Source organism: Gigantopelta aegis, chromosome 8 (genome assembly GCF_016097555.1).
Source record: "Gigantopelta aegis isolate Gae_Host chromosome 8, Gae_host_genome, whole genome shotgun sequence".
Lineage (NCBI taxonomy): Eukaryota > Metazoa > Mollusca > Gastropoda > Neomphalida > Peltospiridae > Gigantopelta > Gigantopelta aegis.
In genome coordinates, this window is record NC_054706.1 from 20351930 (window position 1) to 20366286 (window position 14357).

Below are 14357 nucleotides of genomic sequence, written 5' to 3' on the forward strand. Positions count from 1 at the left end.
TTTCACATGAAGAGTAAAAAGAATAAAATCAAAGCTCGGACGCATAATGTCATTTGTTTATTTATTTATTAATTTCAACTGATTTCTGTGCTTATATCCTATTAAGCTTCAAGCACGCTGTCCTGGGCACACACCTTAGCTATCTGGGATGTCTGTCCAGGACAGTGGTTTAGTTGTTGGTGAGAGAGGAGGTTGCAGTGGTCTTACACTTACCCATTGAGTCGTTAAAACGCACTGTGGGTGGGAGTTGGTACCGGGCTGTGGACCCTGTACCCAACAGCCTTATATCCAGTGGCTTAACCACAACACCACCGAGGTCGGTCAATCATATGTTTTCTCTCTCCTGGTTCTTTGCTTTGAAAATAAATTTATAGTATTGTACAACATTCTAGTTAATTACAGTCACAAAATGTCTAAGTGGCACTCTAGTGTCTTAAAGCATAAACTTGTTACTTTGCTTTATATATTGTTAAAATATAACGTGCTGTAAAATTGCTTGCATTTCCTATGAATAAAGAAAGAAATGTTTTATTTAACGACGCACTCAACACATTTTATTTACGGTTATATGGCATCAGACATATGGTTAAGGACCACACAGATTTTATTTGCACTTCCCACAGGCAGGATAGCACAAACCATGGCCTTTGTTGAACCAGTTATGGATTACTGATCGACGCTGGTTTCCTACGAATAAATGCAGAATCAAATATAGGGAATTTATATTTTAGAAAAAAGTATTTCTTCAATATCCTTAATTATATTTTTAAAAGAGGACTTATAGTGGGTTTTTTTTATATATATATTATGAGCATTTCCATGGTGGGTTTAAAGGACTTTTAAATAGATGCTGTTGTATGTAAAGATATAATTTAGAAATCTTATAATGAAAACAGGATGTGATATTTCCATTATACATGTATAAGTAATGTATTAACTACTGATAGTTTATTTATATTTTTATATTACATAGTTTAATGTTTGTGTTGTTGAAGGCTGTAATAAGATGGAATAAATGGTTTAATCAAAAACAGATAATGACTTGAAGTGGAGTGTTTATAATTTTATTCAATCTATCATAAATAACAAAGTGTTGTAAAATATTCAATAATGATTACAAAATTTTACAATAAAATAGAAAAATAACTAAATATCTATGGCCTGTGTCATTCCCATATCTGCATTTTAAAAGTTTTTAAGGGAGAAAAACACTGGGCATTCAGATCTAGTCGCAGATCCTGTTTGGTCATTATTTTGGGTTGTTGTTTTTTGTTTGTTTTAGAATTAGGAGATAACCATATTTTTAGATTTGTAGGTGTTATTGTCTATTTGATCCTGCAAAGGCGTTAGCCTGAGATAAAAAAATTTAACATTTGTGGGCATCAAATAAACAATAACATCTGCAAATAAAAAAACTCCACATAATTATGTCCATTATAAACGAATCATTTTTCTATGGAACTAACTGTATATTTGATATTTCTTAAAAAAAATATATGGCTACAATCTAACTGAAGACCCTTGAATCGTCAACTTTGCCTGTTCCAATTGCACGGAACAGGCAAAGAATGTAATTAACCAATCACAATGCAGAACACACTCGCCATCAGTTTACAATGAGGGTTTTTAAAAAAAAAAGTGTTTGAAGGAATGAATAAAAAATAATAGGACGGATAGGTTGGCCTCTCATTCTTTATCTCTCTCTCTCTCTCTGTCCCTCTCTGGGTTGGCCAATTTCTTCTAGGTATAGGGTCATGTTCTTGGGAAACACATTTTTTGTTTTTTAATTTTTATTTTAACACCAAACAGAAAGATAAAACAGTTCAGTCTGTTGTTACAATGTATGTTTGGGGTTTTGGGGATGAGGTCCCCCTACCAATAGCCAGTTATTTTAGTTATTAAGAATAAGAATAATATATTTGCCTAACACCTGCATATGGGCAGAGCAAAAACAACACCATATTATACATTTATTTACAGTAACAATAACATAAATATACATTAACAAACATCTGCATCGTCAAATACATATGTAATTTAAACCTTATAAACTTAATACCAGTGATAGTAATATATTCAGGCGGAACACAATGAAGATTGTTGGAAACTCAATAGGAAATCAGAGATTACACGTTTAGCACATGCATCACACTTAATGCCATCCATCCACGGATGAGGATTTCTTGACCGAATTGTTCAGGTTAATGTTCTCAGCTTTAACAGTTTTTGTAAGAATTAAAGTCACTGATTTTCATTTGTCATGTATGCTCCTTTTCTGTTTCGCTTGAAAGTACACCTTCCCACAGGCAGGGTAGTATATACCACAGCCTTTGTTACATCAGTTGTGGAGCATTGGATAGAATGAGAAATAGCCTAATGGGCCCACTGACAAGGATCAATCCTAGACCAACCACAAATTTGGTGAGCGCTTTACAACTTGGCTACACCCCACCTGACAAGACACCAGGATGACCTGAATCACAATACATATTATGCCCAATGTAGTTATATTTTATTACACACTAGTGTAAGATATTGCTTGCCATAACAATCACTCAATATTTAACTAGTGTAATATTGGCGTGACGTAGATCACTTGCTGACATAATTCTTAGAAAGGGCTCCCACTGGAATGAATTTTGTTTTAGCCATTTTTTTTAGATATGTACAATATGTCTTTGAAAATTACTAAAATCTGGTTAATATTTTATTACTAAATGTTGGAGCTACTTTGTGTAAAAATTAGCAATTGTCTAATTTGGTAATATACAGGGCGAGCTCTTTGGGTACATTTTAGAAGAAAAAAATTGTATGAGCAGGGAGGGGTTTTGACCCCAGAAGGGAGGGGTTTTGACCCCAGAAACCCTCCCTGTGCACATGTACCTGCTCTGTATAATGGAATTCCCTCAAAACCAGACGTTTGACGCACTCAAACCCGCCAGGTAATGGTCACGCTGTAACAAAAGACTGTTCGCAAACAATCGGCCAGATAACTGAGCGATATGCTTAAAGGCTTTTGACAAAGCCTCCAAACAGCCTTTCGCCATCGCAGGAAGGCTCTCGACAGCCTTATCCAAGCCAAATAGGATATTACCTAAATGACCCCAACCTGGAACATCGACTTGGCCAGCCGTTTGAACGATTCCAGATCCGCGATTGGCAATGACACATGCGGCGATGGGGAACAAGTGGCTCGCACACTAGCAGGAACGACCGCCGGATGTTCGAGAAAATCCGCCTCCAACATCTCATAGGAGTTGGCATGAAAAATGCACACTCCTGTTAAGATATTGCCCGTAGGCAGTGCCATTGGGTACTCATCAACACCCACTCCCAGGATACGATTCGTCGTATTCACATGGGTCTCATTCGTTCGTTTGAGGTGAAACCTGAGCTAGTTGTTGAGACTGCAGACTTCCCGCAGGACCATCACTTGGTGCAGCAGATGAACCATCTACTGTTAGACTGATCAGGGCACCGTCTGCCTGGCTAATCAAGGTATCGCCTGCTGCTTGGTTATTGAAGGAACCATGGTTATTCATGGCACCATCTTCTTGGTTATTCAAGGCATCATCTCCTTGGTTATTATTCAAGGCACTATCTCCTTGGTTACTCAAGGCACCATCTGCACTTTGGCTAATCAAGGTGCTATCTGATTCTAGTGGAAGTTTCGGATAGCCAGTATCTGAAGGCAATTCCTTTTCAGCAGTCTGGTCAACTAGAATGGCTTTTGGAGTTGACGATTCATTGTCCAAGACGGAAATCTTCGTGATATCTTCCAAAGAATTATGTTCGTTCGGACAAGCAGCTGTGGCCCTTTCAGCATTTGTGCTAACATTGGTGCCTGCCATTGCTTCGTTATATCCATACTGTATAAAATAAACAACAAAAAATAATAGATCATACACATAAAATATGTTGAGTGCGTCGTTAAATAAAACATTTCCTTCCTTCCTAACCAGTACTGCTTGACAGGTAATAGCATATAAAAGGCTGTCCTGTCTGTGGGAAAACCAGCCTCAGTGGTGTCGTGGTTGAGCCATCGGACATAAGGCTGGTAGGTACTGGTTTCACGGCCCCATTACAGCCTCCCACCCACAGCGGGTTTTAACGACTCAATGGGTTGGTGTAAGGCCACTACACCCTTTTCTCTCTCACTAACAACTAATAACTAACCCACTGTCCTGGACAGATAGCCCAGATAGCTGAAGTGCCCAGTACAGCGTGCCTGAACCTTAATTGGATATAAGCACGAAATAAGTTGAATTGAAATGAAATGTGGGAAGGTACATATGAGATCCCATTTTACTAACGGAAAAATGTAATTGGTTTCCCAGGAACATTTTGTTCAGTATCGTGTCGCGATTCACTTCACAAGTTTCAGAGATCGCAGCATAATTTCAGAACATTAAACAGTAGTTGCTAATCAATTTTCAGTTATCTAGAAATATCACTAATCAAGAATTTGAAAACAAAGTGTTCTCTGGTTTCCTCTGAAGACTATTGGTAAACATTATCCAATGTTTGACATCCAATAGCCACCTCAGTTGAAATATACTCTGATTGGGCTTTAAGTCCCTCCTAACCAGTGCCACATGACTGCTATATCAAAGGCTGTGGTTGAATCATACTCTTATTGGGATTTAAGCCCCTCCTAACCTCCTAAGGCTGTGGTATGTGCTATCCTGCTTGTCGGGAGTGTGCATATATAAGATCCATTTTTGATAATGGGAAAATGATACTTGTTTTTCTGTGAAGACGTTTTCAGAATTATCAAACGTTTGACTTTTAAAAAGTCAGTCAATGTGATCTAGTGGTGGTGATGAACAAAACAGTAATTCTACTTCTAGTCTTCTTACCAAAGATGAACTCAAGTGTTTCTCAGCTGGCGGTTCGGTCTCTTGTGTAATAATACCTGCAATAGAGATGAAAAACAAAAGTAAAGGAAGGAAATCTTTTATTTAACGACGCACTCAACAAGGACCACACAGATATTGAGAGAGGAAACCCGCTGTCGCCACTTCATGGGCTACTCTTTTCAATTAGCAGCAAGGGATCTTTTATGTGCACCATCCCACAGACAGGGTAGTACATACCACAGCCTTTGATAGACCAGTCGTGGTGCACTGGCTGGAACGAGAAATAGCCCAATGGTACCATCAACGTGGATCGATCCCAGACTGACCGCACATCGAGCGAGTGCTTTACCACTGGGCTATGTCCCGCCCCACAAAAGTAAAGAGACTATCCTGAGTTTGCTGCCATTGTAAAATGTTTCCGACTAATAAAATTGTTCATCCTAAAACTTACCCATGATATCCATGTCATAAACCCATGTGATAATTTAGTGTATTAACCTGGTTAATAATGGTATGCAAATTTAAAGGTATATGCAAATTTGCAAGGTCTCTAATTAATAATGTGTTGCTGTGAATGGGTCATTTGTTTACAAGCCAACAAGTACTATATTAGCATATTAGCATCTTTTCTCTACAAATCACTACGCATTTGTCCATGGATTACAACTAATTCTGAGGGTAAAATCATGGAAATACCGGGTAAAAAAGTCTCAGGTTAGCACATTTTGCCCGAATATCTGTATAACTTTTGCCCAAATTTGAGATCCCTCATCCCTGACAACAAATTATGTACCCTCGGGTGGAATAGCCCTGTCCCACATGGACACATATGAAGGATTCTTTCAATCTCTATATATGAACAAAATATTTATATACACAGAATTAATTAAACAATTACCTCTTCCATGTGCGCTCCCATGCACTTCTCGGAGATGTGGCTGATCTTCAACATTAGCATCATCAGCATCATCAGCATCCGTATTACCTGAAGCTAGAAACACAAACACGGCTGTCAGTCGTATACAGAACCACTGGTTAGAATGGTGAATGCCTTGAGCCTCTGCCTAATGGCTTTTGCCATTCGACCTGAGCAGGATAAAACAGCAGACACTAGTTTCAACTACTTCAAATGGAGATTACATTTAGTTAATCTACAAACCTGTAACACATCTGGATAAAGTTACTAAAAAGTGAAACAGACATGTGATGTTGAAACAATGAAATACCCTTAAAAAGTCTATTCCTTAAACGTTACTTCATAGACGCATGTGCGGTTTGGTTTGTTTTAAATACGAAAACCCTAAACACTGTACAGAAATGGATAATCTAAACAATAACATCTAGTTAATGTCTGATGTCTGATTTCAGTTACCAAAAATATCTCTAATACTGAAAAAATCTGCATTAGTGTTTTAAAACTAGGTATGGCATGGTATTGTGGTCTGTTAGAGTGTGCCTTGCGGCCCAATACTTCTGACTTCAAAACTCAAGGTTTCTGTTAGGGTTGCCTCACTCTCAGTACATATCAGTCCAGTCTCTACCCATTGACCAATCCAGCTTCAACAGGAGCCGTAACTCCTTCTGGCATAGCTCTCTGGGTCATTGAGACATGCAAGCCCCCTCACCACATCATGGAATGGACCATGAAGGGGGCACATAGGTCAGAGAAAGGATTTTTATTTATTTTCCATGTGGTCATTTGGTTTGATGTGAAGCTAAAAACTTAATCGGAAAAAGTATTTTCCTCTTTCGTTGGCTGAACTCGGAGCGCTGGTTTAAAGATATATGCAAATTTGCAAGGTCTCTAATTAATAATGTGTTGCTGTGAATGGGTCATTTGTTTACAAGCCAACAAGTACTGTATACCCGAGCGTAACGTTTTCATACTATTTAGTTAAATGCAGCAAGTCAAACTAATTTGTGCTAATTGTGATGACGTCATATTACCGATGGCAGCGACTTTAGTACTGTGATGTTTAGGTGAAATTAAATTAAAATGTTATTTTAGTAGTGTTATAGGATAAATAGAATTCGCTACTCAAGTTTTTTAATATGTAAAATATCAACCTCATCTAGTTAATCGGTATTTGTCTCGGCAGAGCCTTGAAAAATACCAATTAACACAGACTCGGTTCATATTTTCCATATTAAAAAATATGGTGGTGAATCCTCTATTTAACAATTACATACTAAATATAGTTTCTTGTTTTAAATATCAGTGCATGATATTCAATGTGTTTGTGGTTGTCCAAATGTTTGTAGGTAGCCCAAACTGGATTTCGTCTTCCATAATTTGCCCAAAAATAAGCCCAGGGAACCAAGACAACTCATTATGAACTTAGCATAGGGTGGGCTTATTCCCAGACAAGTGATATTTTTTTAAAATAATAATAATAATTAAATGAACCTGGAAGAAAACAAATAACATTCAGTAAAACATCTATTAATTATAGTGTTCCATTTGTTATTAATAAATAATAATTTAAAAATATTTTTTTTACTAGTATCTAATTATCAGAAACATATATAAAATTAAAAGTTTTTCATCCTATGTACAATTAATAAACAGTGACTCAGTAATATTTTCTGCAGACAAAATGTATTTAATATGCACTTTTAGTCATTAATTAAAATGTTTGTTAGTTGGCAACATCTGCATTTCAGGCTCATCGCACTCAGGGGATGCTGTTGAGTGGTATCTGAAAGCTGCATTCCATGCATCTACCATTCTGTCATTGTCCATTATTCTCATGCCTTCTTTGTCTTTGCACTGTTGTTCTTCTTTCATTTTAAATGCAGTACATTTACTCTTAATGGGACGTAGCAGCCGGACTAGCTGTGATGCACCTTCGCAATCTGGAGTGGAGATGGTGGCTGAAGTGGAACTCGACTTCGTGACCAAGGAAAACTCCTCTATATTCATCCGGACTACAGGTCGCAACTTCTCAGTCTCCGATTCTGGACTTGCATGTTCATGTGGCAGAGTTTTACCCTTATTCCAAGGTGTATGTCCGTTCTTGAACTGTGTCTTTCGTCTTGTATTGCCTTCCATGGATGTGACTTGTAGTGTATAAAACAGTGAAATACTTATTGTGGTACGAGGTCAGGTCAGGTCATAGGGCTTTACGTGCACATTCAGAGCAAGCTGTTGTAGCGCACGCCTGTCCTGGGCACAAGAGCCGGCCTCCTCCGTCCAGGACAGGAAAGGTGGGGGAGGGGGAGAGGGACGGACGTCCTCCACTGGCAGGTGCAAGGGAGCACCAGCAGCCTGACTGTGGTAGGTAGCAGGCAGAGGGGGGGGGGGGGGGGGGGGGGGGGGGGGGGGGGGGGGGGAGAGGAGTGATGATGCTATTGAATTTGGAATGGAGGAAAGTATTATGCCAAAGAGAAAAGGTGCGCAATTTGGGTTGAAGAAATTGGGCGCAATTTTGAACGGTCGGCCAAAAAGAAAGTTCCAGAGCTACTATAGGTTTTGACATTAGTGAATTGAGAGTAGCTCGTAAATTAGACCTCTATGATGCTGTGGGGTCTCCCTAGGTTGCCCATATATGGCCCTTAAAAAGGGCCCGACCGCTTCTGGTCGTGGCATGACAACCCGGGGAGGCAAGGCGCTGTTGTTCCGGGGATTTTCCCGATCTTGTTATTGTTGCAGTCAACGACGTCCTCCTCTTCAGTGTCACCAAGTACCAAGTAGACCACCAGCAGCAAGTATTTGGGGGTGGGATAGTGTTTTTCCCGATCTTGTTGTTGTTGCAGTCAATGACGTCGTCCTCTTCAGTGTCACCAAGTACCAAGTAGACCTCCAGCAGCAAGTATTTGGGGGTGGGATAGGGTAGGCCGGTATTCTTTTGTCCGGCTTCCCCTGGGTGCAGTGCAATTGTGTACTCAGAGCCGGTATTCTTTTGTCCGACTCCTTATTATAGTACGTGCTGGGCCATTAAATGGGGGCGGGTGCATTGTTATCATTAGTCAATGCACCCTATGTACAGTTGTGGTGGTGCATGCTGTCTGTTTGTAAACCCTAGTTTGGTCTTGAGGTTGTTCCTATTGTCCTAAGTCCCCTATTCTAGTGTACTCAACGGTTATCCTGGACCACAACCCCCCCCCCCCCCCCCGTCTTTGGATTATAATGAAATACAATGACGGGGGGGGGGGGGGGGAGTTATACTAGCCTAGCTATCTAATTTGAAGGTTTTTTTTTTTTTTTTGGGGGGGGGGGGTTTTCCCTTATAGTGTAAATATTGGTTTAAAAGCCTAGTGCTTAGCATATTTTATTTGACTACCAAAAACAATGCGTTTATTAAGTCGGTCGTCAACTGTCGGTAGGAAGAATATGTTAATAACTGTATACATGCGTAAGAAGTTAAATTTCATTTCCCACCCCTTCAAAAATCGTATCTAAGTTTGCACTTATTGGTAAGATGAATTATAATATCTAACAGGTTAATCTTACTTGTTATTTATCAGCCTGTCTGGATTCCTATCTGCTTCGTTGTGGTCATGTCATGTCATAGGGTTTTACGTGCACATTCAGAACAAGCTGTTGTAGCGCATGCCTGTCGTGGGCACAAGAGCCGGCCTTGGCCGGCTCCTCCGTCCATGACAGGAAAGGTGGGGGGAGGGGAGAGAAGGGGCCGCCTGCACTGGCAGGTGCAAGGGAGCACCAGCAGCCCGATCAAATCGGTAGCAGGCGGGTTCATTGTGGTATGCATGTCCACACTTATATATACCAGGCCATGTGTGATGTCACCTTCAGTTTCGATACATTAAAACATTTCAATGCAGTGGCAGTCGACAGCTTTTTTTGTTCACTGTATATTCTGAACTGCATCTTTGCAGGCTGGTACCATTTTCTCTGCATTCAGGTGTGACCTGTTGTGGTGTACAGACACCTTGCTAATTACCCTCACCAGAATGACACTCGGGTAATACTCATTTGCAATTGGCATATGTTGACTGTGTGCAGTATTCAAAATTTAACAGTTTTAAAGTTTAACTTTATTTTTTAAAATGGACTTTGTGGAGGGTTTTTTTTTTGAAAATGTATCAATTTAAATTAAATTGAAAAAAAAAAAAAAAAATCATATTCCTGCCAACTGCTATATTTCAATGGTAGAGAACACAAGGAGAAAATTTCTTTTTGTTGTTCAGAAAAATGTTTAACTTTTAAAGTTATTGCAGAATTACCATTCCACTATTTGGAATAATTTGACGCAGAATGTCGCCTTTTGCGGCACCTGCAGTCCCCTATTTCACCGGCTCCAACAGCCATATTTGGTATTGAATATTCTTTTTATTGCCTGTATGCAACTTGACATATGTATTTGAATGCCAGTTTGAGTGTCATGGTGAAAACAATTTTGGTCTGATAGGCATCAGACTAGAGTTATCCACCCATTTGGTTGCCCAAAATACGGAAACGCATGCGAGAAAATATAGTTTTCTTGTTATGTGATTAATGGCTGGGTAGCTGCTTTGTATGCTGAATTGTTACACTGGGTTTGACAGGGAAGAGGATGCAGTTAGTGAATATGTGCACTTGGTTTACACTGGATACTGCATACTCCCCCCCCCCCCCCCCCCCCCCCCCACAGCACCTTGAAGTCATGCAACATTTGTATAAAATGCACAGAAATGGGTGTGATTCGGTCCCTTAGTCCACGTATGTTTGTTTACATTGATATAACGTAAAAATGAGGTGGACAACAGGGGTCGTCCTTTTGAGTGTTCATTGGCCCCAGGCAGGTAAGGTTTCTTGTGAAATGCCAATGGCCTGGTGAAATTAATAAAAGCGCTACAGCCACTGGGGCTATATGAGAAAACATATAGTGTCATTAATTGTGGTCTGAGGCCATATCCTGTCCCTTTCTACGCAATCCTGGATTTGCCCCTGTATACAGGCCCATCGGAATGACATCTGGAGTTGGGGGTGGGTGGGGCACAGTCTCTAGTTGAGGGCTCAGGCCAGATGTTTGTCTTTAGTAGTCCCCTACTGGTCCAACCGGAGGGGACTATAGGTTTCATATCAGTCCTTCTGTCTGTCTGTCCGTCCGTCCATTTCTCCCTCATATAGTTTTCCAAGTGTTATTTTAGAATGCCTCGAAATATTGACTTGCAATTTTTGGTATAGCTTTATCATGTACTGTTACAGATCAAGTTTGATTTTCATGGCAATTTACTCATTGTTGATGGAGTTATGGCCCTTGAACTTAGGAGATATGAAAATTTGTTTTCCCAGACTTTTTTTTCAGAAACCCTTGAAATACTGACCTGACATTTTGTGTATAGCTTTATCATGTACTGTTACAGATCAAGTTTGACTTTTTGACAGAGTTATGGCCCTTATACTTAAACTATTTGAAAATTTGTTTTCCAGACTTGTTTTCCAATGCCTGAAGATATAAAGATAAAATGTTGTATACACTTTTATCATGTACTGTTACTGATCAAGTTTAACTTCCATGGTGATTTACCCACTTTTCACAGAAGTATGTCACTTGAATTTAGGAGATATGAAAAATTGTTGGGTTCGGTAGGGGACATGTATTGCTTTAGCAGTACTCTCAGAATGCTGGTTTATATAGATCGACCTCACTGACCCCCCAATCCAGCCCCACTCCCACCCTCTGGTTCCTATGGGCCTGATATAATGTTATATCCAATGTACCCAGATTTTTCTAAGTGCTGTTAATCCATATAAGAAAAAACGTTTAAAAAAAAAAAAAACATTATTTAAAAAATTGGGTCCTGCCACTCTCCTACAACGGTTCAATCTCCTGCAAACTCTTACTATGATAACAGTCCTTTGACAAGTGTGTTATTTAAAACGTGTCCTGTCTATGGGATGGTGCATATAAAATATCCCTTGCTGCTAATCGAAAAGAGTAGCCCATGAAGTGGCGACAGCGGGTTTCCTCCCTCAATATTTGTGTGGTCCTTAACCATATGCCCGACGCCATATAACCGTAAATAAAATGTGTTGGGTGCATCGTTAAATAAAACATTTCCTTCTTTATTTTACAATTGCCTTTCAATGAACTAAAATTTGCTTTTTTTTAAAGAATTTTGTGACCACTCCTTACCCACTCCATTCATTTACATAATCGAGGATCGCCCCCTAATATAGTAAATATGTGAAGAGGGAGAGTGTACAATGTTTAAAACGTAGGGTGTTTTTTTAATGTATCATCATTATATGTGGGTTTAGTTGCAAAATTAATTTTATATGCCTGTTAATTTTACCTCATTTTCATGGGGGTGGGGGGCAGGCTGGATTTATTCATATTAGCATGTTTTCTCTACAAATCACTACGCATTTGTCCATGGATTACAACTAATTCTGAGGGTAGAATCATGGAAATACCAGGTAAAAAAGTCTCAGGTTAGCACATTTTGCCCGAATATCTGTATAACTTTTGCCCAAATTTGAGATGCCTCGTCCCTGACAACAAATAATGTACCCTCGGGTGGAATAGCCCTGTCCCACATGGACACATATGAAGGATTCTTTTAATCTCTATATATGAACAAAATATTTATATACACAGAATTAATTAAACAATTACCTCTTCCATGTGCGCTCCCATGCACTTCTCGGAGATGTGGCTGATCTTCAACATTAGCATCATCAGCATCATCAGCATCCGTATTACCTGAAGCTAGAAACACAAACACGGCTGTCAGTCGTATACAGAACCACTGGTTAGAATGGTGAATGCCTTGAGCCTCTGCCTAATGGCTTTTGCCATTCGACCTGAGCAGGATAAAACAGCAGACACTAGTTTCAACTACTTCAAATGGAGATTACGTTTAGTTAATCTACAAACCTGTAACACATCTGGATAAAGTTACTAAAAAGTGAAACAGACATGTGATGTTGAAACAATGAAATACCCTTAAAAAGTCTATTCCTTAAACGTTACTTCATAGACGCATGTGCGGTTTGGTTTGTTTGTTTTAAATATGAAAAATCCATTTTGTGATGTTAAAAACACCAGGATGATCCTAAACACTGTACAGAAATGGATAATCTAAACAATAACATGTAGTTAATGTCTGATGTCTGATTTCAGTTACCAAAAATATCTCTAATACTGAAAAAATCTGCATTAGTGTTTAAAAACTAGGTATGGCATGGTATTGTGGTCTGTTAGAGTGTGCCTTGCAGCCCAATACTTCTGACTTAAAAACTCAAGGTTTCTGTTAGGGTTGCCTCACTCTCAGTACATATCAGTCCAGTCTCTACCCATTGACCAATCCAGCTTCAACAGGAGCCGTAACTCCTTCTGGCATAGCTCTCTGGGTCATTGAGACATGCAAGCCCCCTCACCCCATCATGGAATGGACCATGAAGGGGGCACATAGGTCAGAGAAAGGATTTTTATTTGTTTTCCATGTGGACTTTTGTTTTGATGTGAAGCGAAAAACTTAATCGGAAAAAGTATTTTCCTCTTTTGTTGGCTGAACTCAGCGCTGGTTTAAAGGTATATGCAAATTTGCAAGGTCTCTAATTAATAATGTGTTACTGTGAATGGGTCATTTGTTTACAAGCCAACAAGTACTGTATACCTGAGCGTAACGTTTTCATACTATTTAGTTAAATGCAGCAAGTCAAACTAATTTGTGCTAATTGTGATGACATCATATTACCGACGGCAGCGACTTTAGTACTGTGATGTTTAGGTGAAATTAAATTAAAATGTTATTTTAGTAGTGTTATTGGATAAATAGAATTCGCTACTCAAGTTTTTTAATATGTAAAATATCAACCTCATCAGAGCCTTGAAAAATACCAATTAACAGACTCGGTTGATATTTTCCATATTAAAAAATATGGTGGTGAATCCTCTATTTAACAATTACATACTAAATATAGTTTCTTGTTTTAAATATCAGTGCATGATATTCAATGTGTTTGTGGTTGTCCAAATGTTTGTAGGTAGCCCAAACTGGATTTCGTCTTCCATAATTTGCCCAAAAATAAGCCCAGGGAACCAAGACAACTCATTATGAACTTAGCATAGGGTGGGCTTATTCCCAGACAAGTGATATTTTTTAAAAATAATAATAATAATTAAATGAACCTGGAAGAAAACAAATAACATTCAGTAAAACATCTATTAATTATAGTGTTCCATTTGTTATTAATAAATAATAATAATGTTTGTTTGGGGTTTTTTTTTTTTTTTTTTTACTAGTATATAATTATCAGAAACATATATAAAATTAAAAGTTTTTCATCCTATGTACAATTAATAAACAGTGACTCAGTAATATTTTCTGCAGACAAAATGTATTTAATATGCACTTTTAGTCATTAATTAAAATGTTTGTTAGTTGGCAACATCTGCATTTCAGGCTCATCGCACTCAGGGGATGCTGTTGAGTGGTATCTGAAAGCTGCATTCCATGCATCTACCATTCTGTCATTGTCCATTATTCTCATGCCTTCTTTGTCTTTACACTGTTGTTCTTCTTTCATTTCAGACGCAGTACATG

General features: G+C 38.8%; 1 protein-coding gene across 2 annotated transcripts in view; it reads right to left on the minus strand.

The window, feature by feature from the left end:
• Window positions 1-1050: 1050 nt before the first annotated feature.
• The window catches only part of LOC121379219, a 33010-nt gene continuing 19703 nt past the window's right edge, over window positions 1051-14357 (minus strand). For both annotated transcript variants that reach the window (XM_041507726.1, XM_041507725.1), the window contains 4 exons: window positions 12425-12517; window positions 5758-5850; window positions 4860-4915; window positions 1051-3869 (listed from right to left, as the gene is read on the minus strand). In XM_041507726.1, coding sequence (XP_041363660.1) covers window positions 3366-3869; window positions 4860-4915; window positions 5758-5850; window positions 12425-12517 — 746 coding nt within the window. In that variant the 3' untranslated portion in view covers window positions 1051-3365. The remainder of the gene's footprint in view (window positions 3870-4859; window positions 4916-5757; window positions 5851-12424; window positions 12518-14357) is intronic.